Below are 27,765 nucleotides of genomic sequence, written 5' to 3'. Positions count from 1 at the left end.
CACCAATTCACAAACATCTAGACATTTTATTATGAAAATAAGACAGAACATAATTTTGAGCACATCTTTTCCTTCTATCATGCGTTAGAGCTGATGGGACACACATGGAGAGAGTATTTTTTCGCCGGTGGACAGTCTCTCTGCTACACCTGCAGTGCAGTTCTTTATTGTCTGGATGGTTCATAGGATGCCACAGTAGAGGAAGTGCTGCAGACCATCCGTGGTCATTATTATGAATATGACAGATGATGGAACAGTATCTGTATGTGGCTCAGTGATTTAAAGGGTGACTGTAGGGTTCTGGATGCATGTATGTGTGTGTAATTAGAGGCTTCGCTGTTGAAGTGTGTGTTGTTGTTGTTGTTCACTTGGCCTCCTGGGCTTTTTTGGCACTCTGTTTCTCCTTCGCCTGGTGAGAAAAAATATGTACACAGGAATTAGTAAAGAATACTGTTTTGTGACTCTAATCACCAAATCTGGGCACACGCTCTGCAGACATTTAATTTGAATTACTGCAGTTGATTGAAACATACTTAGAGCATTGTAAAAACATTAACTTCAATGTCTTATTCATGAACAAGGCATAGCATGCTTTATGAGGCATTACGTTTGCCCTCTAGTGGACAGAATAAACAGTGACGCTTAGCAATATCATTATGTTTGTTTGATTATTTTTTCTATCTGAGGCCCTTGGCATTGACCAAAGTCATTCATTATTTATCAATGAGAGTCCCTATAAACTACAAGATATCCCATACAAATAATAAGGAGGAATACCCAATGATGTTTCAAAATGTCAAAGCTCCAAACTAACTATTTTCACCATCGTCCTAGAACCGTTTGTTCGTTTTTTATTATCTTAAAAAGTTAATTTATTGGTTTGTTATTTCTAATTTGCATGCTTGTTTGGATTTTGATTTTAACAATGCAGCTTAATTAAATTAAATATGTTTTTTTTATGTGTAAAAAGTAGCATTTGGTCCAAAACATTTTTTTGCATAGGGCCAAGAAAAAGCTAGAACCAGCCCTGCTAGCTGGTGAAAAGTTGGAAGGACAAGAAGCACCTATCATGGGGAGAGGAGCAGCATGTTGCCACGGACAAAATGTGAGCTGTTGCAGAGTTTTGACTCCTCATAGTTAGCGTAACGTTATCATCAGCTCACTCACTGTTAATGCGAATGTTGGCTGCTGACTCATTAGCAAGCTTTAACCGTAACTTTACCGTTAACATCAAGCAGTCTAATGTTAGCTAACTGGTAACGTTAATAAGCAAGCAGTCCTCATTGACTTGGGTTGAATAATTCCCCGTTTGCCACTGCCGTGAGGTCAGAGGCTGGAGGTATGTGCCGTACATTTGTCAGTGCGGGACGGATCTGGCACTGACAGTGTTTGTGTGTGTGTGTGTGTGTGTGTGTGTGTGTGTTTATGCTGTCAAAGAGGTTTAATAAAAACTGTGTGCTACACAACACGTGCCGTCATTTTCATCGCCGTTCATTGTAACATTAGCAGGATATTTTTCATTCAACTCTCGTCCCAAATTCGTCCTAAAATTCATTTTCATCCTCCCCGATACTATTTTTTTTCAGCCCCGGAATGACAGGACGTCCTTCAGCTCAAGCTTTGGTCAAAGTACTTAAGTCTTCCCAGACACGCATGCCTAGGAAGCAAGTAGTGTTTAAGAAAGCCACGGAAACAAAAGACAATACCTTCTCCACCAAAGGTATTAACTGTTGGTACTCCGCCAGTGTCTTCAGCAGCTCCATGATGAAAGGAAGGTAGTTGTGCTTTCGCCGAATGTTTTCAATCTGGGGATGAAAACACAAAAATCCATCAAGTGAGGGAAAACTCTTGCATTCGGAGATGGATGCAGTCAACAAACCCAGCCTCTACATTTATTGTTTGCTCATGGTTATTACTGTAGCCTTATGGGCCATTTTCCCTGCATTTATATCACAGTGGATGTCACACAAAATACAGCATGTAATAGTAGGGAATGAGGTGTTGAGGAGAAACCCACTTTATATCTTTTAAGTTTCTGATTCTCCTCTTCAATAAGGAGCTGGTACTTGGCAATCTCGGACTGGATGGAGCTGAGAAATGTGCTGCTCTGGTCTGTGTCCATTGGTTCATCCTGGGAACAGAAAGGAGAAAAAAATGTTTCTATTATAACCAGGATGTATCCTGGTAAGTCTGGATGGGAAAAAAAACAGCACTCTGAAGATGGGACAGTTGGTGATGAGGATTGTTATGTCGATTAAACTCTAGCAACTTGCATAATTCCAATATTGTTTTAATTGTTGGGTTTGTTACACCAAGCCATGGTAAGGATTTGTGCATAGTAGGGATGGGTTTTTGATTTTTCGAATAGCCATTCAATTATAAAAAATAAAATAGTTTATGCGACTATCATGTCTTAAAAAGTATATTTAACCTTGTTTTAACCATCGCATGTGTTGTCTGATAGTAACGTTACTACCGATAAAAATGCGTGGCACGTTCAGTTCGGATCTTTTCCGCCAGCGCATGTGTGTTTGTGTGGGTGTGTGTATGTGTGTGTGCGAGGAACTACCACCTCCCGTAGTTTCAGCTGGTAGATCAGCTGTTTGAGCTGCGGAACATGTGTGATGGGAAACTCAAGTATATACTGTATGTCTGTAGTATATATGTTGTTTCATTAGTAATAACTAAATAAGGCAATAGTGGATATAATGCAGCAGAAATACCCTACTCCTTAAATATTTTTACATGAGGGTTTTCACTGTTGAAGTTAAACCTTGTGTTTGCTGACCTCCGGTGGTTGAATGCTTCACCTTGCTGCAGTAAGGCTGATGTGTCATCAGGGTGTGATCAGTGTATCTTGTCAACACTGATTAGGTGTGGTTGATTACAGGTGCAACAGAGCACATTTCCGACAACACCCAATAGTGACGCTGGGTGTGACGCTGGGTGTGGCGTTGGGTGAAACAGACTACACCTTCCAACCAAAATAAAACATGGTCAGTGGAAAAATATTTTTTAGCTTGGGGTGACATTGCAAATAATTGTTGGTTGCAGCCCTAATCATTACACTAGATTTCATTAACTGACACATTATGTGTGGTGGTGAACATGATGATGAAATATGACATGATGAACATTTGTTGGGGGATTTGTTTAGTTATGATCTCTAACTTTTGAAAGTCGACATCTGATGCATTTCTTATGCGGCCTCACAGGGAGAAAGTAAAAGAATACATTACTCTTTGTCATGTCTGCCCTTGATTCAGCTCTTTTGCTGCCACTCACCTCAGTAAGCTGGGTCTGGAGCTCTGCGATTTTTCTCTCATATATCATCTTTCTGTCTGACACAATGGCCATTAGGTTGAATCGGATCTCTCCTTCACTGTACCTGAAGAGGGAAACGATACAATTGTACTAAGTATAGAATGATGCACTGTCAAGAAAAATCAAGGTAGTGCAGTTTTTTGGCAGAACAAGAGAACACTATGATTGCTTTGTAAGATTATAAACTATGAAAAATGCATAAAATAAATCAAATGAGATGGGATTAAAGAGCTCGTCTGCAAAATCATATCTACAAAATGCTTTTTCATTAATTCTCTTTTGGTGTCTCACTACTCATTTTCTTTAAAGAAAGTGAAAGAGATTCATGAAAGCATTATAATTCCACACCAACTGTGATAGAAAGCATTTAGATTAATCTAAAATGAAATGTATAAAGATATTCACTTCTGTATTCTTTTCTCGATCACTGGGCGAACTGCGCTGATCCAGTCGTCCTGGTTGCATGCACCTGGTGGAAAAAAAACACAGACGAGAACAAATAATACCGCAGGTGTCGGTATATACAGTAACTGCACTGTACATCATCATAAAACAGACAGTTTTAGGGGAAATGGGCCTTGGCCAACGAGACGAAATTCAGCTGTGCACAGCAGGACCTCACACCGAGGGACTTTAAACATTAAACTGCCAATTTTGGTGCTGAAACCATAAAGCAATAAAAGAAAAATAACAAATGACTTTTTTTCTGCTTACCCAGGTCAATTGGTCCCTCTCTGAGTCCATCCAGCTCGTATAGTCTGCCGTTTACAGGAACGTAGCTCACAAAGTGAAAGGCGTCCTCGTCCTTTGCTGTCGACTTGGCATCAAATTCAAACATTTGCTGTCTGCAAATATAAAAAAAACGCACAATTATGTAAGCAATATCAAAGATAATTAGCATGCATCACACACAACAAATGTAGATGCTATGGTTTTGTCTATTAAACAAGTAGGGATGTAGAAAATGTTCGAAGAAAACTCCAATCTAAGTCAGTAAATCAATGTGATGCACAGAAAGTTAAACATGTTTGCCCTCAATTAAAAATGTTATTACCGAGAAAGTTGTGAAAGTGCTTCACGTGACAAAAAAGGTGTTTCAAGAAAGAGAATCAGTACTGACAAAGGATTGGGGTAACCAACAAATGACCCCAACCTCACATTTTCCTTTTTCACAAAAGCAGACAGGTGCATTAGCAACAAATGGGCCAATCACTTTTCACAGAGTTAGAACGAGAAGCTAAAAATAACATGAAGCCAATCAAACTGACTTTCTCCAGCTGTATGTGATATGAGCGGGAGCTTACCTTGCAAAGCTGTTGTGAACTTGTCGGATCACTTCAGAGTTGCTGAGAGCCAAACCTTTCATCTGAGGAGAGCGGGAGGTGCAGGATTATAATGCTGACTGTATAACCCTGGCCTTAAAGATGCAGCGGGCGTTATGAAAGGCTGTATGGGACACATTATACATTCCTTTTTTTAAGTAACAAGGCATGCATCCAATTAGTAGTTCAATGTTTCTTCTATTCAGCGATTCTAGTCCTGCTTGTTTTCTAAACTGGTTTAGACTAAAATAAATAAATTTAAATATCACAAAGTATAGTTTATCAAGGCAGAAGAATTATCTCTAAATCAAAGGAGAAGTTGAGCATCAAAAATCACTTCAGCCTGGATCTTTTGAACATTTGTGGGACAGACAACTGAGTCATCCCGGTTTTGAAGGTAAGAGGATGAAACTGTCAGTGTTAAAGATGGAAGGGGAAATTACAGCTAGTTGTGTAACAAATTACTGCTCCCAGAGGGAAAGCTCTTTTAACAGTTTTTGAATGAATGAATAACTTATTATTTGAGTTACAAAACCAAATGCTGGTGTCACTTAAGTTAAAGGGGATGTTCATAGTTTTCATCTAATACACCAGCAGAAACGTATTGTGAATGGTTAGACAAGTACATTCCTGAACGAATGCATGCCATTCAAAATAGAGATTAAAAAAACACAGTTTTTTGGATTCAAGATAAAAATACCATGAACGTACAGCAGCGTCGAAACTCTGTGAAAACTCTCTGAACTCTGTCAGCGTGTCTCCGAGCAACATGTCAGAATGGGAGCAGTTGAGCAGAACGCTGACTATGGCCTGGGTTGCACAGGCGTTGTTAATGACCTGAAAAAACACAAAGATAAAATACACAATATTTTATTTATTATATATAAGTATGTAATAATAATGTATAAATCCCAAAATATCCCATGGAATAAGGAATAATCATTAACATAATTAATTATTCAATTATTATTATTTATTCTAAAATGTATATTGCTGTTTGTTGTGTGTAGAAGTGTTTGTGTGTGTGTGTGTGTGTCCCGTGCACTGAAACAGGGGAGATGGAGACAGACAGACAGACAGAAGAACATGTCAGCCTATTTCTCACTGAAGCTTTGAAGCCCAAAAAACGGCATTCGGGACTGCCCTAATGCATAGGAATTTAAAAGCGCCCACATTACACCAATTGGAATTTTAATCATCAACCCTTAAAAGGTGCAACAGATACCAATTTTAAGAATCAGTAATTTTCTGCAAATATGTGATGGAAAAAAAAGTGAGGAGCGTCCTCGCACTTCGTTGTGGGCTGTGTGCTCAATGTCATAGGCCCACTCAATTGAGAAGCACAGCAATTCATTATCCTAAACAACTCTGCACTAAAGATAATGTCTTACAATTCCACATGGGTTTCTCTTTTGCTCTTGCCAGTGCAGTCACCATCTGATGCACCCTCAGTAGGCAGAATATGGAGAATATTTTATTGTTCTTTACTGTGATCCTTCTTTTGGAGCTATACTTCAGCAGTTAGATATTGAGCCAAATGCATCTGGAAGGACACAAATGCACAAGGAGCCATGTTTCAAATTAGAGGTGCAGAAGCAGATAGACACTGCCATTGTCTTGGCTATGGACTTGTCTAATATTATTCATACTATAGATGCAAAATAACAATGAAAACAATGGAGTAGAAGCGCTGCTGGGTCTCTGTGGTAATCACATACAGGTGCTCTTTGGATCCTTCAGGTGTATTGGGCTCATTCAGTCTTGTGAAGGGCTTATTGCACGGGTGGAAAAAAAGTACAAAATGAAAGTCTCCCTCAAAAATAATCCAAGGCACACTTTAGTGTTTGAGCAAAATTAAAATGCCTTTATTTTACATGGCAATAATTGTTTAAAATGACCAACATAGGTCTTCATCAGGGTCACTGTCACCATTCAGCAGTAGCTGCATTTTGTACTTTTTCCCACCCATGCAATGATCCCTTCCTTCACAAGACTGAATGAGCAAAATAACAATATTTTGCTAATATTAAAAGACTCAATATGCACATTTTTTAGCTAAATATACCTGTTTTGCAAAGAAGATGTGGTCAAGCCTGGAATCCTGAACGATTGATCCAGCTGGCTCCTCACCTGGCTGCCACTTGAACAGGAAAATCAACCCATGAACTGGTCTGGAACAAAGTAGATATATTTTTATTATTTAAAAAAAAAAAAAAAAGAGGGAGCATGCAATATAATGCAGCTGCAGGTATGAACATACTTCAAGTTGTCAAAGTTCTCTGGCTCCATACTCCAGATCTCTTCAACCTGGGAGCCTTTGCAACCTGACAAGGAACAAATAAAGCATCAGATATTCATTCACACACATGTATATAGTAGTACGTGTTTAAGTAAGGGTCTACTAAGTAGGCGTTTAACTAAGTGCGCAGCTTGTCCCAGCAGAGCATGGCACAACAAATGTCATTCATGGGTTTGTTTTCACGCGCCGTTGTTTTGAACGCTGAGTAATGCTAGCCAGTTAGCATGCCTAGCTGCACAATTATCACACATGCATCATTTTAGATACATGCATCACTTGGGAGACTGTTGAGAATACATAGCCTTTAACATATTTACGTTTCACACTCACTGCATTGTATTTATTCTGAGTAGAAAACCCATAGTGGCTAATTTAGAAGTTACAGTTAGCTTAGCTTTAGAGAAGCTAGCTGGTTAGCCGCGTTACAGTGAATGAGCAGCAGTCGTCTCTCACCGAAACCCTTTATCAGCTCTGTGAACACGCCCGGGTCGCTCTCCATCAGACACCACTCTCCTGCGCTTCCAGCCATTCTTCACAATGTTTGTTTATTCAACTCCACTGTGCAACATAGACGAGATGAGCTAATACACCTAGCTTAGCTTAGCAGAGCAGCAGCTAGTCGAGCTAATTTCACTGGAGTAGTGATGGGTAGGTTGGGAACGAGTAGGTTCAAAGAGCCGACTCTTTTAAGTGAACGGTAATGGTACGTGTCCACAGGGGCGTTTTTTTATCGCGAGGGGACGCGACGCTTCCCAACATTGGACGCTTGGTGGGCTGTCCCTAGAAACAAGGCACTCGGCTCCTGATTGGACGAATGCTTTCCCTCCGCTATCTGCTGCTCCCAGCTTTCAAACCGGAACCAGTATGGAGGCTCGTTTGGAAACTTTCTTCTCTTATTTCACGAAAATAGTTCACTGAAATGTGTTTCTGAAAACATTTGAGGCGAGAAATAAGCCATGCAGTTGCTGAATATGTCTTTATTTTGGATCGACAACGTTTATTTTAAAAGATCTTCGGGAGTTTCAAGAGGCGGCGAGTCGCGTCGGACGCCCGTGATTTGCATAAAGTAGCCAGGACTTCAACTTTATGCAAATGAGGAGCGGGCTTCCTGCACGCCTAGTCTCTCGAATCGCGACGCCACGCTACCGGAATGCATTGCGCGGCTGCTTGCATAGACAATGAATGGGGAGCGTGGAAAGCACGGAACCTGTGGACACGTACCGTAAGAGTCGGCTCCCGTCGGAGAGACGTTTTTTTCTTTCTTTAATTTATTTAAGGGAGAATGATAGGATGATGTTCTCCGCGCGACGGGCACTCCATGCTCTGACTGTAGCAGCATCGCATTTCCCGATTTTCTCTTCCCCCTCTCCTCGCTCCTTGATCCTCTGGCTGTGACCCGGAAATCGATCTCAGCGCTCCATCTTGAAGGACATCTCAATTCATAAAATGCATCTTGAGGAGCGAGGAAGCTTGCTGGAGGAGCCATGAGTGATACACCAGTGAATCCTTCACGAAAGATAATAACTGTGTTTTTATTAGTATTATTAAATCAGTTCAGACATAAACAGCTGTTAAAGCCGACTGACAGCTGATCCAGCTGTGATCAGCTGCTGCCGTCATCAGAAACGGCCGTCGCTTCACGTGACGCTTCAGAGGAAACGACGTCTCATGTCTCTAAAAACACATTTCCTCTCTTCCTCTCTCCTCGTGTCTTTTCCTCGCCTCCTCTGCTCGCATCTCTCGTGGGCGGGACTAAGACGTGAGGAAAGGAGTCGAGGAGAGGAATCGAGCTGTGTAAAATCGGAAATGGGAAAGGCCCTGTGACTGAATGTTGTGTTAATGACGTCCGTGCGACCAATCAGGTGATGACAGACAAGGATCATACTATCAAGCAGGGAGGGGCGGGGCTGCACGGCGCGCTGACGGTCTACAGGTACAGAGCAGGAGGGAGAGGAGGAGAGAAAGAGAGAGAGGAGTGTGATGCGCGAATAGCAGAAAAGATGAGTGGCAGTCGGAAACAAAGCAGCATGTAAAATTACGATATTCTGGAAAATATAAGGTTTAGTATAATTATATTGAGTAACTTAAGTGATATATGTGAACACAATCATAGGTCAAAACAGAGCTTAATTTGGCTGAATTATAAAAGGCAGAAGTGGTAAAACGAAGAGCCGTTTGGGAGCCGAAAGAGCCGGCTCTTCTTAGTGAGCTGAGCCAAATGATCTGGCTCACTGAAAAGAGCCGGAATTCCCATCACTACAACTGGAGTGACGTCACCGTGATGCGGTGCAATGTGAGCAAAAATGGGTGCGCGCGTTTTATGTCACAGCATATACCGTCGGAAAAGCACCAAATATTTGACAAAACAAGATATTTCAAAACCTTAACAACAAGCATCGTTTTAGGAATAAACACGTATCAACAAATGAAACCACAAACAAATGACCCAGTAAGAAAAATGAATGCCATTTTATGAAGTTGAACCAATACCCGCCCGCCTACGACGACGGGATTAACAATTGAAGCACCCTTCGGTAAAATGCAAAGCAAGACATAGGAGGCTGATGGTGGACTTTCATTCATGTTTATTAAAAATTGCAAATGCACATTCTAGGCATTAAAAAAAAACATAGGCCCATAATTAAGCTTTATATTCATAAGAGGGACCAGCATCATGACTCAGCAGGCTATTCTTACACTTAGGTAAATCAACCATTTACCTAATATCAAAGAGATTCAGAGACAAACACAGCTTCTGCTAAAATCTCAGATACACTGATATATAAAATGCTTGGACGGCAAAGTTAAAAAAAAAAAAAAATACAAAACATATTAGCCGTATGTAATGCTCAAATACATGTGCACAATAAAATGTACTAATCGTACAACAATCTGTAGTTCTTTTAATCTTACAATATATGAGAAATGACCTAAACTCAAGTGAATATGAGTAAGGATTCAAACTGTTACATACTTACAAAACCAATGATGTTCACAGTTTTTGATGAGGTTTGATGCTTAGAGAGATCATGCTTTATAATGACTGTAATATAGTTCAATAAAAACACATGCACATGAGAAGTATTTCCACTATTCACAGGTTGTGTTTAAAATATGGCAGCTTTTAATAAGAATACTGTACATCCCTGGATGAAAATGTACATGTAACCTAACGTCAAGTATCTATTGCATTTTGATAAATAAAAAGCATCATGCTCAGGCAATGTGCAACTTGTAGCACGAGATCCAGTAAACATTTCATAAATACAGGATTGGTAAAAACTACGAGAACGGTTAGTCATTTAGCGGCCTCGAACTGTCCGCTCCCCGAGCCGTCGGATCCGGCGCAGCAGGGAGCGCACTGTTCGATCAGGGGCAGCAACTTGCCCTGCTGATGGAGCTGTTTGGTGTCGGAGCCACCGCCGATGCAGTTTCCATTAATGAAGACTCTTGGCACCTGAACACACAAATCAGGTCGTAACATTAGTTCTTAAAAAAAGAAATGAGGTGTAGTGCAGAGTTTCACAGTTAAAGCTTCACATCCTCAAGCAGCAGCTTCCACTACATCCAGCATGGACACTACAGCCTGTCTGAGGAGTTTAGCATTTAAATCCTTCTTTTTAAAAAAGGTAGAGTTTTTGGAAATTACTTTTACGTAAGACAATTATTTTCCACAGAGGATAAACATGCTGCCTTTATAAAAAACAAAATATATTTTTGTGGGATTCATCTCAACTCTTATGAAATATATTTTTATAATATTTAATAGTTTATTAATGTTGTGTGTATTTTTGTTCTCAAGTATGGTTTATTATGAGATATTTTTATATTTGGCGAAGGTTGTCTGGCACCTCAGGGATGCAATCCTAGTGTTTCTGTGTTCGGTTGATGTATTTGCTTCCTAAAGAAGGAGATCAGCCCGTTTAAACAGTTAAATGTCAGCATTTAAAGAAAAAGAATTAGAGAGATATCATATATAAAGAACTTCAAAGAGGTTTAGTGATTTTAACCTTATTTCCTTACGTTTTCCTATGCAGGTGTGTTTTTAAATTGCTTCAAATAATATTGTCATTTGGCACTGCCTTTACCAATATCTGTTCTAATTGTCCTGATTTGTTTTAACTTTCATCAATATGTTTCCAAATAAGGCTGTAACGCTGAAGGAATTTCCCCCTGCGGTGATAATGATTGGCTCAACAACATGATATGCAGTATTATTGCCTTTTATTTTTTACTTTTTGCAAATTTCTTCATCCTGATCTTAGTGCTATAAGCTGTATTGTTAGGCCATTGTTTTTTTCTTTGTCATTTTTAATGACAAAGAAGACAGTTTTAACTAATGAAATGCTTGTTTATTGTTAAACGCAGAACACAGAATGGCAATGAGGCGCCGTATTTTTTTTCGAGGAGTACCTGGCTGCAGCCTGCAGAGTGGGACAGGGGAGTCAAACTTGATTTCATCGTGATTTGATTAGTTTAACTGCTGAGTTTTTTTTCTCTTAAATTTGCCACTTTATTATTAGAGATTATCAGTTTTTTTCTTGTAAATTTTTGATTTAATAATCTCGCAAATTTGCCACTTTAATCTCAGAAAATATCCAAATTTTTTTTCTCGTAAATTTATGACTTTAATCTCGGAAATCCTGAGTTTTTCTTACCCCAGCTCTGTAATAACTCATTTTTATACAATGGCCCCAATACACTGTCGTAGCTGAGCACTTGTAGCCCACATGTAGGATGTGACGGTTGGTCTTTGTGGTATTTGTCCCTTCCCCCCTCCATTGCGATTGGACGGCCGGGTGAAAAGGTGACAGTGACGAGTGCAGCGTTTAATTCAAAGCTGATAATTTTTCAACTCTCAGCGACCAGAAAAAAAAGCTCCAAATCTTCAGCGCAGAATAGACACTCAGCACCTCATCACGCTGTTGGCGGTCGTAGCATAGTGTTGATACGCGCCGCTCCCAAAGAATTCAAACATAAAAATGTGAACATAGTGGTTTGGGTGGTTGCTTGCCAATAGCATGGTATTGAAATGTTGCAGTTATTGCGACAGCCCTATTTCCAATAGAGATATCCCGAGCTGATCCTAAAGATCAGTATTAGGGCCGGTTTGGGCGTATTTTAAGGGATCAACTATAAAGCCAATGAAAAAAAAACAATCCTTTTCTTCACTGAACTCTACTGTGTTTTTTCCACCTCAGTCTGCTAGTGTTGCAATGCTGATCTCCTTAATGACAGCCGGGCTCTAAAGTGCAGCGTTTCCTTCCCCTGCCAGTGAAAATTACAGTGTGTGAATGTGACTGACTCTGAATTCTGACAACCGGATTGACAAAATAATGTTACACGGATTCGATAAACACCAACTCTAGTCTCTCTTTCTTATTAGCAAAACGCTGTGTACTAAATATTCACGTAGCTTCTCATTTTTAGGTAGGTAGGTCATATCAGCTGTCGCTAATTAATGTCAATTCCATAAGTAACTTGATGGCAGGCCAAAGTTAAATTTGTCTGCTGTCGGTTTAATGTGCTCTCCGCCAGCCATAGTGTCTGTACTTGGCCAAAGATAATTTGTGAGAGAAGAACCTGTTATCTGTTACAGCACTGTACAACCGCCAGTGTTTCTGTAGTTCCAAGGACACCAACAGAGTGAAACATCTTCTCTCTAGCTGATTGCGTCATGTCAGTGTGACATTTTCCCAGATAAACTTTAATTCATATCATCAACAATTTAAGCTTATCAACTTAAAAATTCTGAATCAGGACCTCCGGTATTTGGTCCAAGTAGCTCGTGAAAAATAAGGCGCGTCAGATTTAGTAGTCCACAACTGTTATTTCAAAGTGTCAGACACATATTTAATCAACAACATTTAGGTAAATGAAAAAGTATTGGATTGGACTCAGAATTGGCCAACACCCAGTGTTTTAGGACTTGGATCAGGGCCAAACCAAAAAAACAAAAAAAAATATCTATAAATGTTTTGCTGTCCTGTACTTTTGCTTAATTTTGGCAGTGGATTTTGCAATTTAGTTTGTGAAAAATACTATACAAAGAGTTATTATTGTACCCATTTTACTCATTTAATTGCTTTATTTTAAAACAACTAATAACTTATTCTAGAATGTGACTTAACCAAAAATAAATCTGTAATCAGAGTTGAGCTGTGCTTTTTTTTTTTTTAATTAGAAAACTTATTAACAACTTTCACAGCCATCAAAGAAAAAGAAAGAGTCACCAGTGAAATAACATAAAAGCTCAAAATAAAGTGTAAATTGGTCTTGCATGTGCAGACACATACTGAGCATATTAAATAAAATCAAGGTTTTTAAAAAAATCTCATTTTGATCTAAAAACAATTTTCACATTGTAACTTTCAAACCATGTTCAGTGTATATTATACAGACTTTATGCACAGGTGACCTTTCTCTAAACATGTGGGATTGTACCTACATATTTTCAGTCGTATAGAAAATATTCAAATTAACATTACAATCAAAAAGTTATTTCCATTAAATGTATATATTTGCTATTATTAAAGACTACTGATAAGGATGCAGTTTGCTCCGGTCTTTATCTTGACTCAGATTCAGCTATTATGAGTCAAGATGAAGTCCTGAGTCTCGGCTGCAATCCAAACAAAACACTAGTCTAGTCATCTAAATTTAACTTCAACGCAGAGTTGCCAGAACAAACAAGCTGTCAAATATGCATGTTTTGATTCTTCTTTAAATAGATGCTGAAATAACAGGCTGCAAAGTTGCTTCAAATTCCGACGCCCCCCAAAATACAACACAAGGCTCTTACCGTCCTGGCACCGGTCATCTGAGCTAAGGCCTCCTGCAGTCTCCTCCCGTCGTTGTGCTCATCCAGCTCAATCACTTTGTAGGTCGCACCGATTTCATTGAACACATTCTTGGCCATTTTGCAATAAGGGCAGGTCGTCTTGGAAAATATCACAACACAGTTCTGCGACACCATTTCCTGAAAGGTCAGGCAAAAATAAGATTTAATTAAATATCAGTAGAACACAGAAATAGAATGCACATACCGGATCTCAAGTGAGTTGCTGGGCAAAGGTGAACCTTATCTCTGCATTGTTATTAAGTAACTAAGTTGATGTTTAGTCAGTGAGTGAACTGTGGGTTCCACTTCATAACAGATTTTTTAGCTAAAAAAATGTACAGAGAAACATCAAAACAGGAAGTAATATACTGGAATAAACTGATAAAAGAAGCCAACTGATTACGAAGCTAAGGAATGCTCCTGGACTGTAGGAAACACCAGCAAATAAAATGTTAAAAAACGGGTCTCCAGAAATAACTGAAACTTAACTCATCGCTTATAATGCCACATTTATCAGACACACAGTTTTAAAATGTGTTGTAGAGAGATCCACAGTAACAGATCTGTAAGCATACACTTACCTGAACATACCGTACACAGGATGTGCTGGACAGAGATGAGGTGGATGTAAAATTCCCCATTCTGGAAAAAGACAATCACAATATTGGAGCATATTACAGTACTTTAAAAGGTATTTGATCTACTGTTGTACATTAATACTACTGGAATCTAACTAAAACACACTACAAGGATTAACACAACAAAGTAGCTTCGTGCAATAACCTCAGAAACGTGAAGGAAGAGACGAGCTGAAGGTTAATAATCAGCACAAAAATAAGATCTAACTGGAGGATTATTGGTCTGAAAACACCCATGTCCATTGTTATAGTTGTATAGCTACTGGTTTTACCACGTCTCAGATCCTTATAACGCCTGATCTTCAAGTGCAGTAAGGTTTATGTGCTATAGGTAATCCAGGATTAGGAGTAAATTACACATGCTCTTCACTTTGCACTCCTAATTAGCTCAGAATCAAATGTGGACACGCAGCCACGCCAGACTCCATGTAAAAATTGGCAATTTTAAGACGAAACGCTAATGTGAGAGATAATAACACTTCCTAAACACTTCCTGTACATGTTTGATGAAACCTGAACACCTAATTGTAAATTCGGCATATCGTAAAGTTGATTTTTTACACTTGATCATTGCTTCACGACCTCAAGACACGTGGAAGATAACAGAGCTTGCATAACGTTAGCTAACAACAACAGGCATGCAACATGGTAAATGTTGATGTTTTTTCATGAAATAATGATTTATTGATGGATCACATGCATGCCGAATTTGCCAGAGGAATCTATTGAATCGTAAAAGTAAAAAAATATATATGTTTTGGTACTTTAACATTGATTAAACTAAAGTTATCTAGTTGTTATTTAACTGTGAATGACCTTCGGCAGCCGGTCCACGCCACCCTGGGAAGACATCCTGCTCGAGCAAACATGGATACAAAATAAAATACGGCAAGAAAATAATCGCGCTGTTGGCCTGGATGAAACATGCGGTTAGTGTACAGACAGTTGTGAGTCACACACCACCCCTGGCTGCTACTGTACAGCTTGCTTTCGACCCTTATTTACACTGTTTATCGGTGAAGCCTACCTTTAACCTGACCACCGGAAGGAGTCGCTTACGCAAGCCGCAGTTAGAACGTGATTATAACCCGGAACCGGAACTCCCTTAACGTCAACAAAATAAAATGTTTTTTTAAAATTATCATTAAATTTTTTCAAAATACTATGCAATTGTTTATTTTTAATTTTTTTATTGAAGATAATTCATTTACAAACATTAAGGCATTTAATCTCAACTCAATACTTCTAACATACAAGGCACAATTGGATAGGAAAGATAACTTAAATTATAAAAAATAATATATATTGTTTTCATTTAATACGACCTTTATTTTTTCGACATATTATCCTATGACGTTTTTTCAACAAACAATGCTATGATTTCTTTATTTTTTCGACATATTATACTATGACTATTTTTCAACAGACTATAATATTGTTTTTTTTTTTGTTTTTTTTTTTTTTATTGAAGATAATTCATTTACAAACATTAAGGCATTTTAATCTAAACTCAATACTTCTACCATACAAGGCACAATTGGATAGGAAATATAACTTAAATTATAAAAAAAAAAATAACATAATAACAAAAATAAAAGAGGGTAGAAAATAATTAAAGGAACAAAAAAAGAAATGCATAAATAAATAAATAATAAAACTGCACTCTTCCATAGTAGCTCTAGGGGTCATCATCATATATGGTCAGTTCTTCATCAATAAAACAAATGTGGAGTAGTTACAAACATGATGATTTTTTTTTTATTATTTATTTTTCTCTCCATTTTGTTTTATCCATATTTCATTTTTATTTTATTTTGTTATGAGGAAAAGAAGGAAAAAAACAAAAAAAAGAATATATATATATATGAACTGGCCGGGCATGGGCCATGCTGCCTCAACACCAACTGGGCTCCTCCTCCATGTCCTCTCTCCTCCCTCCGATGATTGCTTATGGATAGAAAAGGGCATAAGCCCTGAGCTATCAAACCAGGCTCACAAATTTAAGATACGATACAAACATGATTACGGTACATCATAAACAGTCTGGTATGCTCAAGGTTGTGTATTTGTTCTAGATGTAAAGATGGGTGTAAATCGACAGCCCCTATTTCACCAAAACCTAAATCTTTCTAATTAAATATCACAATCAGATATAATCTGATCACAACATCAGATATAATGTTACTTATGCATGTGTATGGGACTCTGCATATTTGATTAATGTATTTAAATTGGATTTATATGGACACACACACACACACACATATACATCGCAAATTAATCACACATTTTTCATCAGTTCATAAGTATTTAATACTATTATCAACATGGGAGTGGGCAAATATGCTTGCTTTATTCAAATGTATGTTTATATTTATTATTGGAAATCAATTAACAACACAAAACAAAGACGGATATTGCCCAGAACCCCTCACAGGTACTGCATTTAGCATAAAAAAAATGTGTTCAAATCATAACATGGCAAACTCAAGCCCAACAGGCAACAACAGCTGTCAGTGTGTTGACCTGACTATGCCCAAAACTGCATGTGATTATCATAAAGTGGGCATGTCTGTAAAGGGGAGACTCGTGGGTACCCATAGAACCCATTTTCATTCACATATCTTGAGGTCAGAGGTCAAGGGACCCCTTTGAAAATGGCCATGCCAATTTTTCCTTGCCAAAATTGAGTGTAAGTTTGAAGCGTTATTTAGCCTCTTTCGCTAGTATGACATGGTTGGTACCAATGGATTCCTTAGGTTTTCTAGTTTCATATGATACCAGTATCTTCATCTAGCTTGAAAACTGAGCCCACAACAACCTAAAAATTCCATAATTGTGTTTATGCGTTAAAGAAATTAGTGGCATTAAAACAAATTTGCAGCCATATTATCCTTTATGTGTGTGTGTGTGTGTGTGTGTGTGCGCGTGTGTGCGTGTGTGTGTGTGTGTGTGTGTGACTTCACCTGTGCTGAGGTCAAAGAGACCAGTGGAATCCCAGCAGAAAGTGGAGATAACATTCCTCTGACATAACACCACTGTCATCGCACCAGGCTTCAGAGCATGCTACAAATGCAGATTATGCCTTCATGTATCCTCAAAGGTTTTCGTTTCCCCTCCTTCTTGGAAATGCATTAGTTCAGAATTAACTGTTCCCTATTTGCCATGTTAGCCCAGAATAGGCTCACGGGCTACGCAATCAATCACAAATCTAAAGATATCTGACGAGGCAGCACAGAAGTGCTTCACTTCAAATACCTTTTTTTTTTTTTTTTTTTTTTTTTTTTTAAAGCCAAGCGAGAATCTCATGATTTCAGAATGGATCCACACCATCAAAGAGATCTGCAGTTTTGCCCTGGAGTGGGTAATACCCGACACAAATCCTGAAATGTTATGAAAGGCAGTGGAGAATAGCGTTAGGGGTTCAAACACTTGCTCGCAGCACACAACGCTGATCTCTACAACCTCAGTTATTTTGGTCAAGCTGGCTGGAGCTTCAACGTCAAGCTAGAGTTAAGGTGGAAAACCTTTTCCCTCACATAAAAGGAGAGTGCTTCGTTTTGGGAGAAGGCTTCATCCATCATCTTCATACAAGCGTGTGTGTGTGTGTGTGTGTGTGTGTGTGTTTAGATTAAATGTATTCCCATGTAACATCCTCGAATCATCTCCGTTAAGTAGATCAAACCAGCATAACCTGTACTGAGTTTATCATACCTTTCACCAAAGGTTCGTCACGGAGCAAGGGAAGAACTGACTCCCACTGGCTGGCAAAAGGGTTGCCATGGCAATGATCACCCCTCGCGGGCAGGCATATAACCTCAGGCATATAAAAAAAAGACAAATGCTCCATTACTGGTCATTGTGGAGGCACTTTTAGCTCGTTCTGGTTCATACATAACTGCCCTGTCGTGTTTTTCTCTTACAGCGGTAGAAAGACAAACCTGAGGAACAAATACTGAATCGTCTTGGCTTGTCTTGATAAAACGATGACAGGCTAAAACTCTTAAAAGTGACAAGAATTTTAAAAGAGCATATTTCATGTACCTTTCCAGGCAGTCAGGAAAATGTGTGTGCTCTCCCTCATGTAAAACAGCTTGGTAATGAGGCATGGAAAAACATTTCAAGCTGCAATGAAATTCTGACATGTGGAACTGATATTTGTTGACAAATTGTTGGTGGACGTATTCGCACCGCTGGGTGCCACAGAGCCATCTAATTTGGGATGCAGGCTCCTGATGTATGCACCCACGTATACAGAATGGTATAAGCACATCTATTAGGCCTACCTATATGCAAAATGTTATTATGTGATATAGATAACGCAATTTGCCTAATAGACAGCCGCACATTAACAATAGATTAAGGAAATCAGGTCAGGACTATATCAGGAACTCTTTTCAGAAAATGGACTCAGTGCCGTTAGCGGTGGATAATTTGTCTTTGCAAAAAAAGACTGAGCGGCCATTAGTGTGATCTATATCACACATCTCATTGGCATCAGGCCTCTGATGCTTCACTTTGACGAATTAGAGCCAGCACGGGGTGAGTTGTTGACATTGCTTCTTCTGGTTTAGCATTTGTTTGGGTTGCAAATCACGTTGTGTTCACGTTTATTCATGTCACTTCTTTTCCTGGTTCTTGGACCAGAAACCTATTCATCACAGTGATGGTAAAATTAGTCACATGCGTGCATATCAGCAATTTACGTCTCAAATCCACCTAATATGTATCTTTAGATTGATGGAGGAGAAGCATATAATCACCAGGTACATGTAGAGTGGGGGGAGACTGGCCAATCACGGTGTGAGACGGGTGTGAATGTCGGATTGTTGATTTCGGTAAATTACAGAAACGGTCCGACACAACGTCAGAAAGGTGTTGGGGGGAGAGGGTTTCACAAGCTATTTGACCCATCCGAGTAGCACTTCTGAAGAAGCATACTGGCAGCTTAAAGGAACAGCATGTAGCATTTAGGGGAATTTATTGGCAGAAATGGAATATAATATTAATAAGTATGTTTTCTTTAGTGTATAATCACCTGAAATTAAGAATTGTTGTGTTTCCGTTATCTTAGAATGAGCCTTTTATATCTACATACAGAGCGGGTCCTCTTCATGGAAGTCGGCCACCACGTTTCTACAGTAGCCCAGAATCAATTTTTTTAAATCTTTTTTGTTGAGGTAAATTTACTTCCCAGTACGAACACTTGAATAGCCCTTATTTAAATCATCAGACCCTAAAAGTTGTAAAATACACTAATAGCCGAATACATTCCATTTTTCCTTCCGCCGTTCATGCGAATGAGATCGAGGCTGGACCGAGGGCTGGTAGGCGGGGTTAAAGGAAACGCTACTGCGCCTGCTCTATGAGCCCAATGGATGCTAAGATCGCTGGAAGATACGGGTATTTTATCACTCTGCAGTCGAGCCATTTTGACTCAAACTTTCATATGAATGAACACGAGCGGTATCCAGTTCTCTTTATACATCCATGCACAGAACGGACAAACCAAACACTGGCTCTAGATAGGGACATTCACTTTATCGCATTTTCACATTTTCGCGTTTTTGCGTCGGCTACCATAGTTCTCCAGCATGCTTGAGAAGTTTAAGTTGATTGCAATCTCCAACCTCACCAATAGATGGCGTCAGACCCTACACACTGCACCTTTAAGGAATATGCAAGTGCCTTTTTACGTGTAAAAAGTGAGACTGATGAGTCAGATTTCCCCCCCACTGTCTGACACAGTCTGCTCCTCCTCTTTGTTTCCGTGGCAACAAAAATAAAAATGAAAAAAAACAAAAAAGTACAAAGGTGATTAATCACAAACAAACATGATGCATATAATGATTAGTTCTTCACTGGAGGGTTTTACAAGCATTTACAGATTAGCTTCTTTGATTGACTGGCAGATTAGGATTTCCTTTTGTGGGAAGTATTTTGATGTCAGTGTGGCAACTTTGTATTATAATAAGTAAAGGCTTTTTCTAAAAGGATGTAAGATATTAAGCAATTTGATTAATAATTGAACAGGTAATATTGAAAGAAAGTTGTTTTGATTCATTTTCGCATGCTTTGAAAAATGTAGTGAAAATAAATAGTCGTCAGCTTTTATATATTTAACACGTGAATAATTTTATTTCTGTCATCTCAACATTTGAGGACAGAAAGTGTTGAGTCTTAAGTTGTTTGCGAACTGTAGAGAAAATATAATCATGTGCGGAGAGACTGACAAAGCAGTTTCTTTATGCCAAGCAGTCAGATACTAAAGAAAAATCTCAATTGTGGTCTCCATTGATCAAAGTGTAGCTCTCTTGGCCATAGCTTGATTGGGTGCTGTGGAGTTTCTGCTTAACAGGCAATTGGCAAAGTGCATAATAACTCATTTTTAGTCAGTTCGTCAATAAGCTAACACTAAAATCTATAGCACTTATCATGCGGATAAGTAAAGCGTGTGTCACCGTGATTTTTCACTCCATGTGAGTTTCAGTCAGGAACGGAGCTGCGCTGCAACCAGACTCGACATTTTTTATGTGTTGAGAAAACTATCAGTCACGCCTGGCTGCAGTCAGGAAGGCCTGGGTTGATTCCAAGTCTGCTTAAGACCAGGTCCAAAGGTGTCAAGACTGAGCCAACACCATGACCAGAGAAAATCAGGACCTATTTAACGCCAGGATCAGCAATAAAAGTGTACCGTAGGGTTTTTCAAAATGTAAAAAATATCATTCATCTCTGCCTTTATCTATATTTGTGTAGAAACATTCAATTTAATAACTCTGCGGAGCATTTTTTAACTCAAACAGAAGTTAATGGAGGCCAAAACAGAGCTCAGAAATGCTGGAGTGGCATTTGTCAGGTGACCAGAAACCCAACGCTAACGGAATGCTTACATTGCTTATGACAGTAATTCTCAAATTGGGGCCTAGGGACCCCCAGAGGGCCGTGGCAATCTGCCTGGAGGTCCGTGAAATAATTTGCTATAAATTATAAAAATGTGCTGTAGCATTAAATAAATGCATATCTACAGATGGGGTACATTTGCGGCAATAAAACAAGCATAATGTTCCCATTACTCCCACCCACATTAGCTTTGGGCCAATGGAAACTCTGATATGATGTGACACATCATGTCACTTTACTCGCTCTAATGAAAATATTCCAATCAAAATTTTCTGAAATTTGAATTATGCTTAATTACTATGATATGTTCTGTAACACTGCTATGATAACTTCTGTTAAGATTTGTTCAGAGCTTTCTGCCAGTGATTTGAATAAAGAGCAATATATTCATTATTTTAAAGTTGAAGTATACTGAAGGTCTTGCTATGCCAGTCTTGCTGCTGTTCATTTTCTGAAAGGGTTTAAGATCAATTATAAGTTGAGTCCAAATGCAATTTCAATAAAACGACCCACTGTTTAAAAGTATATATGTAGTATTATTATGATTCATATTGAAATGTGTTTCTGTTTATCACTATGAAACAGGTCTGAAGTATTTAAAAAATAAATAAAAAGTTTTACAATACAAATAGTTCCAATGGCTAAGAGTACAAATGGTAGTGAGCTTAATCTGTGTTAGGATTATGAGGGGGTCCTTGGAAAATTGTCTACCTTTAAGGGGTCCCTGGCCCCAAAAAGTTTGACAACCCCTGCCTTATAGGATAGGGAACTTTAGCAATAACAACTTTAAGCAGTGACGGCGGTGTGTTTGTCAGCTGTGTGTTTTCAGCCCTTGTGGCTAAAAATGAATTCATGCAGCTTTCAGAAGTTCAAATGCTTCTGCAGACATTTGAAAACATTTTTACAGGTATTATCCTTTATAGTCAGAATGAAGAAGCCCTTAAAATACCACAAACTTGTCCATAATCCAGTGGTTCTCAAACTTTTTTGAGTTGCGACTCCCACAGAATAATGAGGTTGGTGTTTGCGACCCCCTTTAGTTTTGTTTAGTTTGAAGTGCTAGCTCCAAGGCATTGTCCAAAGTGCTCCAGGCAATGTGGATTTTTGATGAGTTCGGTGACTTTTTCTCTCCACCTCACCAGCCGAAAATCCCCCTGCAGAAACTCATGTGCATTCACACTTAGACTCTCACAAACACACTCAATAAAAGCTATTCTGAGGCAAATTATATCACTGGCACAGGCGATGTAATGAAAAAAAAACATTCACAAAAATAAGTTATTTAATTTTCAATATGTTATCTTATTTTTTTTCTCCGCAGCCATTTGGCAACCCCCAGAAATGACCTTGCAGACCCCTTGGGGGTCCCGACCCCCAGGTTGAGAACCACTGACCTACACCTTAGAGCAGGGGTCTTCAACGATTGTCAGGCCAAGGACCCCCAAACTGATGGAGAGATGGAGCAGGGACCCCCTTCTATATTGTATAAAATTGAGTTTTATATTAAACTGGGCCTAGTGCCATTTATAAATGTACCTTGCTATTGTGCATTCAATACTAAGCTATTCAAATAATACACAGGTTCATATATTCATGTTTTTATTTTAAACATGTGCAAGGTACAGTGAGTAGATAAATTGTAATAAATAATAATAATTAAAAAAAATAAGAAGAAGACCCCCCTGCCGTACCTGCGCGGACCCCCTAGGGGTCGCGGACCCCCTGTTGAAGACCTCTGCCTTAGAGCATACCAAAAGTAATTAATTTACAAATTAAAGCTGCAGTGGGTAGAAATGGAGCAAATATGATTAAAAAAAAAGTTATTTTTATAAAACAGTCACTTTATCCTGACAGCTGTAAAATGAGAAAGTTTGTGACCCGGCAGCCATGTTGAGATCAGTTGAGGAAATACCAAGCAACGCCCACCAGCCAGAGCCAACTTTCTCATTTTACAGCTTAACAGTACACTACAAGATGTTTCTGAAAACATTTGAGGCGAGAAATAGGCATTACAGAAACAGAATAATTAATATTTGATCAGCGCTGCTTAGTTTGACCGTTTGATCGGAGTTTGCGAGTGATTGACAGCTGCCTCCGTTGAATGAACAGCCAATAGGAATGCTCTCTCTCTGAAATGACCTGTGATTGGTCAACGATTTTTTAAAGCCTGAAAACAGAGCCATGAGGAGGAGCAGAAGTCTAGTTATCTCTCAGAACACTTGAATTACAATATGCTGAAAGGTTATTATGGAATTTTTGCCCGATGATGCCAAAAACATTCTGCCTACTGCAGGTTTAGGTGTAGTGGAAGGGGTTGATTTACACATTCATTTGAGATATTTCATCTTTTCATTATCAATTTAAGATATACAAGAGGTTCTAGCAAAAACTAAATCCCTAAAAAATACCGTAATTTGAAAAACCCTTGATTCACAAATAAAGTAGAAGTTGTAGTAGCAGTAGTAGTAGTATGTACATGACTTTGACTTTCCCTTTCCTTTATGTATACATGTTGCCAGTGATGGAATGTAATGAAGTACATTTCCTCAAGTACTGTAGTGCTAAGGGGAATGCTGCAAGCAAACGCCAGGCCAAGAAAACATCATTTGGACTCAACTTTGAGCAATGATTGAGACTGTGACAAGTTTTGGTCAAATAAACACAAGCATGTGACAAGTGAAAGACGTTTAGGTGTAGGAAATGGCCCGGGGACCAGACTCTAGTACAGGTATAGCCCTCCAGTCAGCTAAAAATACCCACTCCAGTTTGTTCGGATGACAGCGAGCATACGGGGTCAGCCAGATGAAATGATGAGATAATGCTGCCACATTTCTTTTTGATTTGTTTGTTTTCTGGGAGCTTAATTTTGCATCAAATGGTTTAAAAAAATCTGTGCATACGTGGCAAGTGAGTCAGTTTTGATGGATCAAGCTCTGCTCTGCTGTGGGTCCGGATCTGCACTCTATTGTTGACTGCTTATCCAACCACTGCCCTTAAAGGCAGAGAGGCCTCCCGGTGCAAAACAACAGATACTATGGCAGCAATATATTTCTCAGACAGAACAATTTATGTGACCATCACTATTAATCATTGCCGTGGAAAGGAAGATTGCCTAACTCATCCGGAGCCCCCATAGAAATGTAATTCTTCCACTGCCCAAAGTGCTTATAGGGGTGAGCTGCAGATGCATTTTGCCCACGCTCGGGCTCAGCCCTACGCTGGCATGGCAATAAGCTGTGTTGATTTAATATCCGTTTGCCGCATGCATTTTCTCGGACATGTAATCAGTCCACACGGTTCGGCGGGAGGCTGTCATGAATCTCGTTGGCTGTACTGTTACCCCTCCTCCTCCTCCAGCGGACAATCACCAGCTCGCCAGCAGGACACAGCAGATCCAGCAGCCATTCCTGATTACACTCATGACTCAGGTTGCCGATTGGCTGTCAGGGTGCAATCACGCATAGACATTTGTTTTTTTCTTTCTTTTCTTTTGGTTTTTCTTCGGTGCAGCATTGTCTTTGGACATTTTGTCAAAAGAGTGATGTTTGGAAATGCAAATACTTGTTACATGCACAAAAAGTGAGAAAAATAGCAGCCGAAAAAATTATTCCAAGTAGAAAAATTTTGAGAAGGAGGAGAAACCATTGGATATAGGTAGTAGTTTTAAAACTGAAATCAGTCAAGATCGGTGGGAAAGTCCGGGATCTGAAAAGTGAAGCCAATGCAAAAAATGGGAAAAATGGGAAAATAGGGTTAAAAAATACCCAAGTTACCCTTTAAGGTCATGCCATAACTGGCATTTTATGTCAAATCTGCAAGATTGTCTTCTCTTATCAAATTAATAAGAATCTTAATGTCATCCCTTCCAAACCAAATATGCATTAAGCTATATGGAAGAGTTTTTCAACTCTAAATATATATATTATGCTCATTTTCAGGTGCATACTTGTATTCTGGGTTTCTACTAGAACATGTTTACATGCTTTAATGTTCAAAAAACGTTTTACTTTTCTCATAGCGGCCGTGCTGTAGCACCTCTTTTCACCCTCTGTCTGAAACGCTCTGTTTGAGCTCCAGCCCCGCCCTCTTGAAAAGCCCAGTCTGCTCTGATTGGTCAGCTGGCCCACTCAGTTGTGATTGGTCAACAGAACTAAACTCTTTGGACTCCACTTAAGCTCCGCTCTAACTGTTTGAGGGTGTGCCAAACTAGCCGCTAGGCGGGTATTATGTAAATGTGTTACTTGGTGACATCACCACGTTATGGAACAGGACTTCAAGCAAAGCGTTTCAGGCAGTTCAGGAGCAGTGTTTCTGTAGGGCAGAGTAACTCCCTTTGGCGTGGACTTTGGGCTTTGTAACTTTGCACACCTTTTACATGCACAAAAACTATATAACACACTAAAGGAAAGTGATAAAGCACAAAAGCATAATAGGTCCTCTTTAAAACCATGTGATTTTAGTCATCCCAGTACTTCTTTATGAATTATATATGTGTGTATTGTTGGGGAGGGACATGGGGGGCCCTCAGTGACCCTGAGTGACTCTTGTGTTGCTTGAATAAGAAATGAAAACAGAGTTTTGAGGCAGCACTTTATGGCAGAATGTTTTTCTTTATTTATGAGAAAGGTTTTCTGGAGCTGGGCACAAAGGCTGTTTATTTTTTTCAATTATACATTATCAGGAAGCCTAAACCCTCCATGTTCTTTTTTTTTTTTACAATTACAGACCAAAATGTCAGCACAGGGCTAAAAATACCATGGACAACCTGCCCCAAGAAAACAGCACAAAGTCCAATAAGAACAAAAAAAAAAAACGTTTTCTTATTTTACAGAAGTTGTCATCTAGATGAAGGATAACATAGAAGAAACATGCGTCCCCGAATTCTATTTGTGGGGTTTAAATGAGTTCCGTGCTCCTCTCCTGCTCCTCATGTGTCATCTTTGGTTTTTAAATGTCCCCGTCGAAAGATTGGACATGGCTTTGCGTCAGCCGAGACGGGTCCGTGCTATTGACGGTGACATTTGTTTTAGGGAAGGTTACGACAATGTGTCAAGTAAGTATTCTCCTGACTGCTGTCAACACGAATTGCTGTTTTTGTTGTTGTTGTCGAGGGTGGACGGGTGGAGGGACCGCTGTTGACACAAATTGGATTGGTGGCATGTCAGGTTAGTGTTTGGAAGTCTAAAAAGGACAGGTCCCAATTCTTTTGACTGCGTGTGTGTGTTTGTGTTAGGGTGCGTTCTCTCCTTGTTATTCAGGATGGACGCTGGCCAGTGTGTGTTCCTGGTGATAGGAGAGGCGGACACCAGTTGTTTCAGTGGCTCAAGGTGTCGGAAGAGATTTCACAGCTCCTTGAGCACAGTAATCCTGGAGCTCTCGATACAAGATGGCAAATAAAACGGCCCCCTGAACGACGCTGAAACACTCACTGAACCCTACTTCCACTGATCTGTATCACTCCGCAGCGTGAAGCACCCTTGTTCCCTACAAATAAGGTCAACGTCTCTCTATACGGTGTTATTTCCTCTGAATTGATTAAACACGTTCATTTGTTTTTATCACACGCTCATTCAAGCTGCACATTAAAATGCTAATGCTTTCATCAAATGTTCAAAGGTGCTTGATGTGCAGCACAAAAATTCCCACTTTGTTGTGTTTTATATTTGATTGGCATTTCAATCAGAGGGGGTATCAAAACATAATATTCATTATTATTATTTCAAAGTCTGAGATACGTAATAGTTTTAAGATGAGTCAAGCCATTTAATATGTATTAAAGCATTTTTTTTTTGTCTTTCTAACACTTGAATTGATATTTTAACGGCACAATGTACAGAACAAGGTGTGAATTTATTATAAAAATGCAAATGGTTCCGATGAGTGTTTGACACATTAACTGACTCTTGTCTTTTGAAATATCACACGCGCTTTAAAGCTGCAGTGAGTAGAAATGGAGCAAATGTGATTAAAATAAGCTATTTTTATGAAACGGACACTATATCCTGACAGTGGTGCATGAGACAGGTAATCTGAAAAATGTCATGTTCCTCTGTGTCCTGCAGTGCTCCTAATGGCATCTGCAAGATTTCACAGACTGGAGGAAAACAACCAATCAGAGCCAAGCTGGAGCCTTGCCGTATCTGAGCAGCTGTCAATCACTCAAGAACTCCGATCAAACGGTCAAACTAGGAAGCGCTGATCAAACATGAATCAATATTCTGTTACTGTAATGCCTATTTCTCACCTCAGATGTTTTCAGAAACATCTTGTAGTGTACTGTTTAGCTGTAAAATGAGAAAGTTTGTGACCCGGCAGCCATGTTGAGATCAGTTCAGAAAATACCAAGCAGAAATAGGCATTACAGTAACAGAATATGAATTAATATTTGATCAGCGTTGCCTAGTTTGACCGTTTGATCGGAGTTTGCGAGTGATTGACAGC

The 27,765-nt window shown here is 39.2% G+C and overlaps 2 protein-coding genes across 3 annotated transcripts; both read right to left on the bottom strand.

Moving 5' to 3' along the window:
* Nucleotides 1-6: 6 nt before the first annotated feature.
* On the bottom strand, nucleotides 7-7,603 carry uchl5 (ubiquitin carboxyl-terminal hydrolase L5). Its single transcript, XM_037770823.1, has 11 exons — nucleotides 7,399-7,603; nucleotides 6,907-6,970; nucleotides 6,712-6,817; nucleotides 5,358-5,483; nucleotides 4,629-4,690; nucleotides 4,039-4,169; nucleotides 3,730-3,793; nucleotides 3,286-3,388; nucleotides 2,018-2,131; nucleotides 1,707-1,805; nucleotides 7-409 (listed from the first exon to the last, which is right to left on the bottom strand). Exons 1-11 carry the CDS (start codon nucleotides 7,472-7,474, stop codon nucleotides 365-367), a joined length of 990 nt encoding a protein of 329 aa, XP_037626751.1. The 5' UTR covers nucleotides 7,475-7,603; the 3' UTR covers nucleotides 7-364.
* Nucleotides 7,604-9,513: 1,910 nt separating this feature from the next.
* glrx2 (glutaredoxin 2) lies at nucleotides 9,514-15,528 on the bottom strand. 2 transcript variants are annotated; one of them, XM_037771003.1, is made up of 4 exons: nucleotides 15,452-15,528; nucleotides 14,368-14,428; nucleotides 13,748-13,924; nucleotides 9,514-10,402 (listed from the first exon to the last, which is right to left on the bottom strand). In XM_037771003.1, the coding sequence occupies exons 2-4, from the start codon at nucleotides 14,425-14,427 to the stop codon at nucleotides 10,244-10,246; spliced, it is 396 nt and encodes a 131-aa protein (XP_037626931.1). In that variant the 5' UTR covers nucleotide 14,428; nucleotides 15,452-15,528; the 3' UTR covers nucleotides 9,514-10,243. The 2 variants fall into 2 exon arrangements, with proteins under 2 accessions (XP_037626931.1, XP_037626930.1); XM_037771002.1 differs by lacking the exon at nucleotides 15,452-15,528 and adding an exon at nucleotides 15,241-15,445.
* Between the last annotated feature and the right edge of the window lie 12,237 nt (nucleotides 15,529-27,765).

Source organism: Sebastes umbrosus, chromosome 5, assembly GCF_015220745.1.
Source record: "Sebastes umbrosus isolate fSebUmb1 chromosome 5, fSebUmb1.pri, whole genome shotgun sequence".
NCBI classification, from domain to species: Eukaryota; Metazoa; Chordata; class Actinopteri; order Perciformes; family Sebastidae; genus Sebastes; species Sebastes umbrosus.
The sequence above is the reverse complement of the archived record's forward strand: the minus strand, read 5'-3'. Positions and strand labels throughout refer to the sequence as shown.

What these genes read in the sequence shown, in the direction of transcription:
- uchl5 (XM_037770823.1), bottom strand. Translation starts at nt 7,474, where the DNA reads ATGGCTGGAAGCGCAGGAGAGTGGTGTCTGATGGAGAGCGACCCGGGC. An exon ending in GAGAACTTTGACAACTTGAA is followed by an intron (nt 6,818 to 6,906) that starts GTATGTTCATAC and finishes ACTTTGTTCCAG; the next exon opens with ACCAGTTCATGGGTTGATTT. An exon ending in GTTCACAACAGCTTTGCAAG is followed by an intron (nt 4,170 to 4,628) that starts GTAAGCTCCCGC and finishes TTATATTTGCAG; the next exon opens with ACAGCAAATGTTTGAATTTG.
- glrx2 (XM_037771002.1), bottom strand. Translation starts at nt 15,350, where the DNA reads ATGTTTCATCCAGGCCAACAGCGCGATTATTTTCTTGCCGTATTTTAT. An exon ending in CCTGTGTACGGTATGTTCAG is followed by an intron (nt 13,925 to 14,367) that starts GTAAGTGTATGC and finishes CTGACCTTTCAG; the next exon opens with GAAATGGTGTCGCAGAACTG. An exon ending in AGATGACCGGTGCCAGGACG is followed by an intron (nt 10,403 to 13,747) that starts GTAAGAGCCTTG and finishes TTGTGTGTTCAG; the next exon opens with GTGCCAAGAGTCTTCATTAA.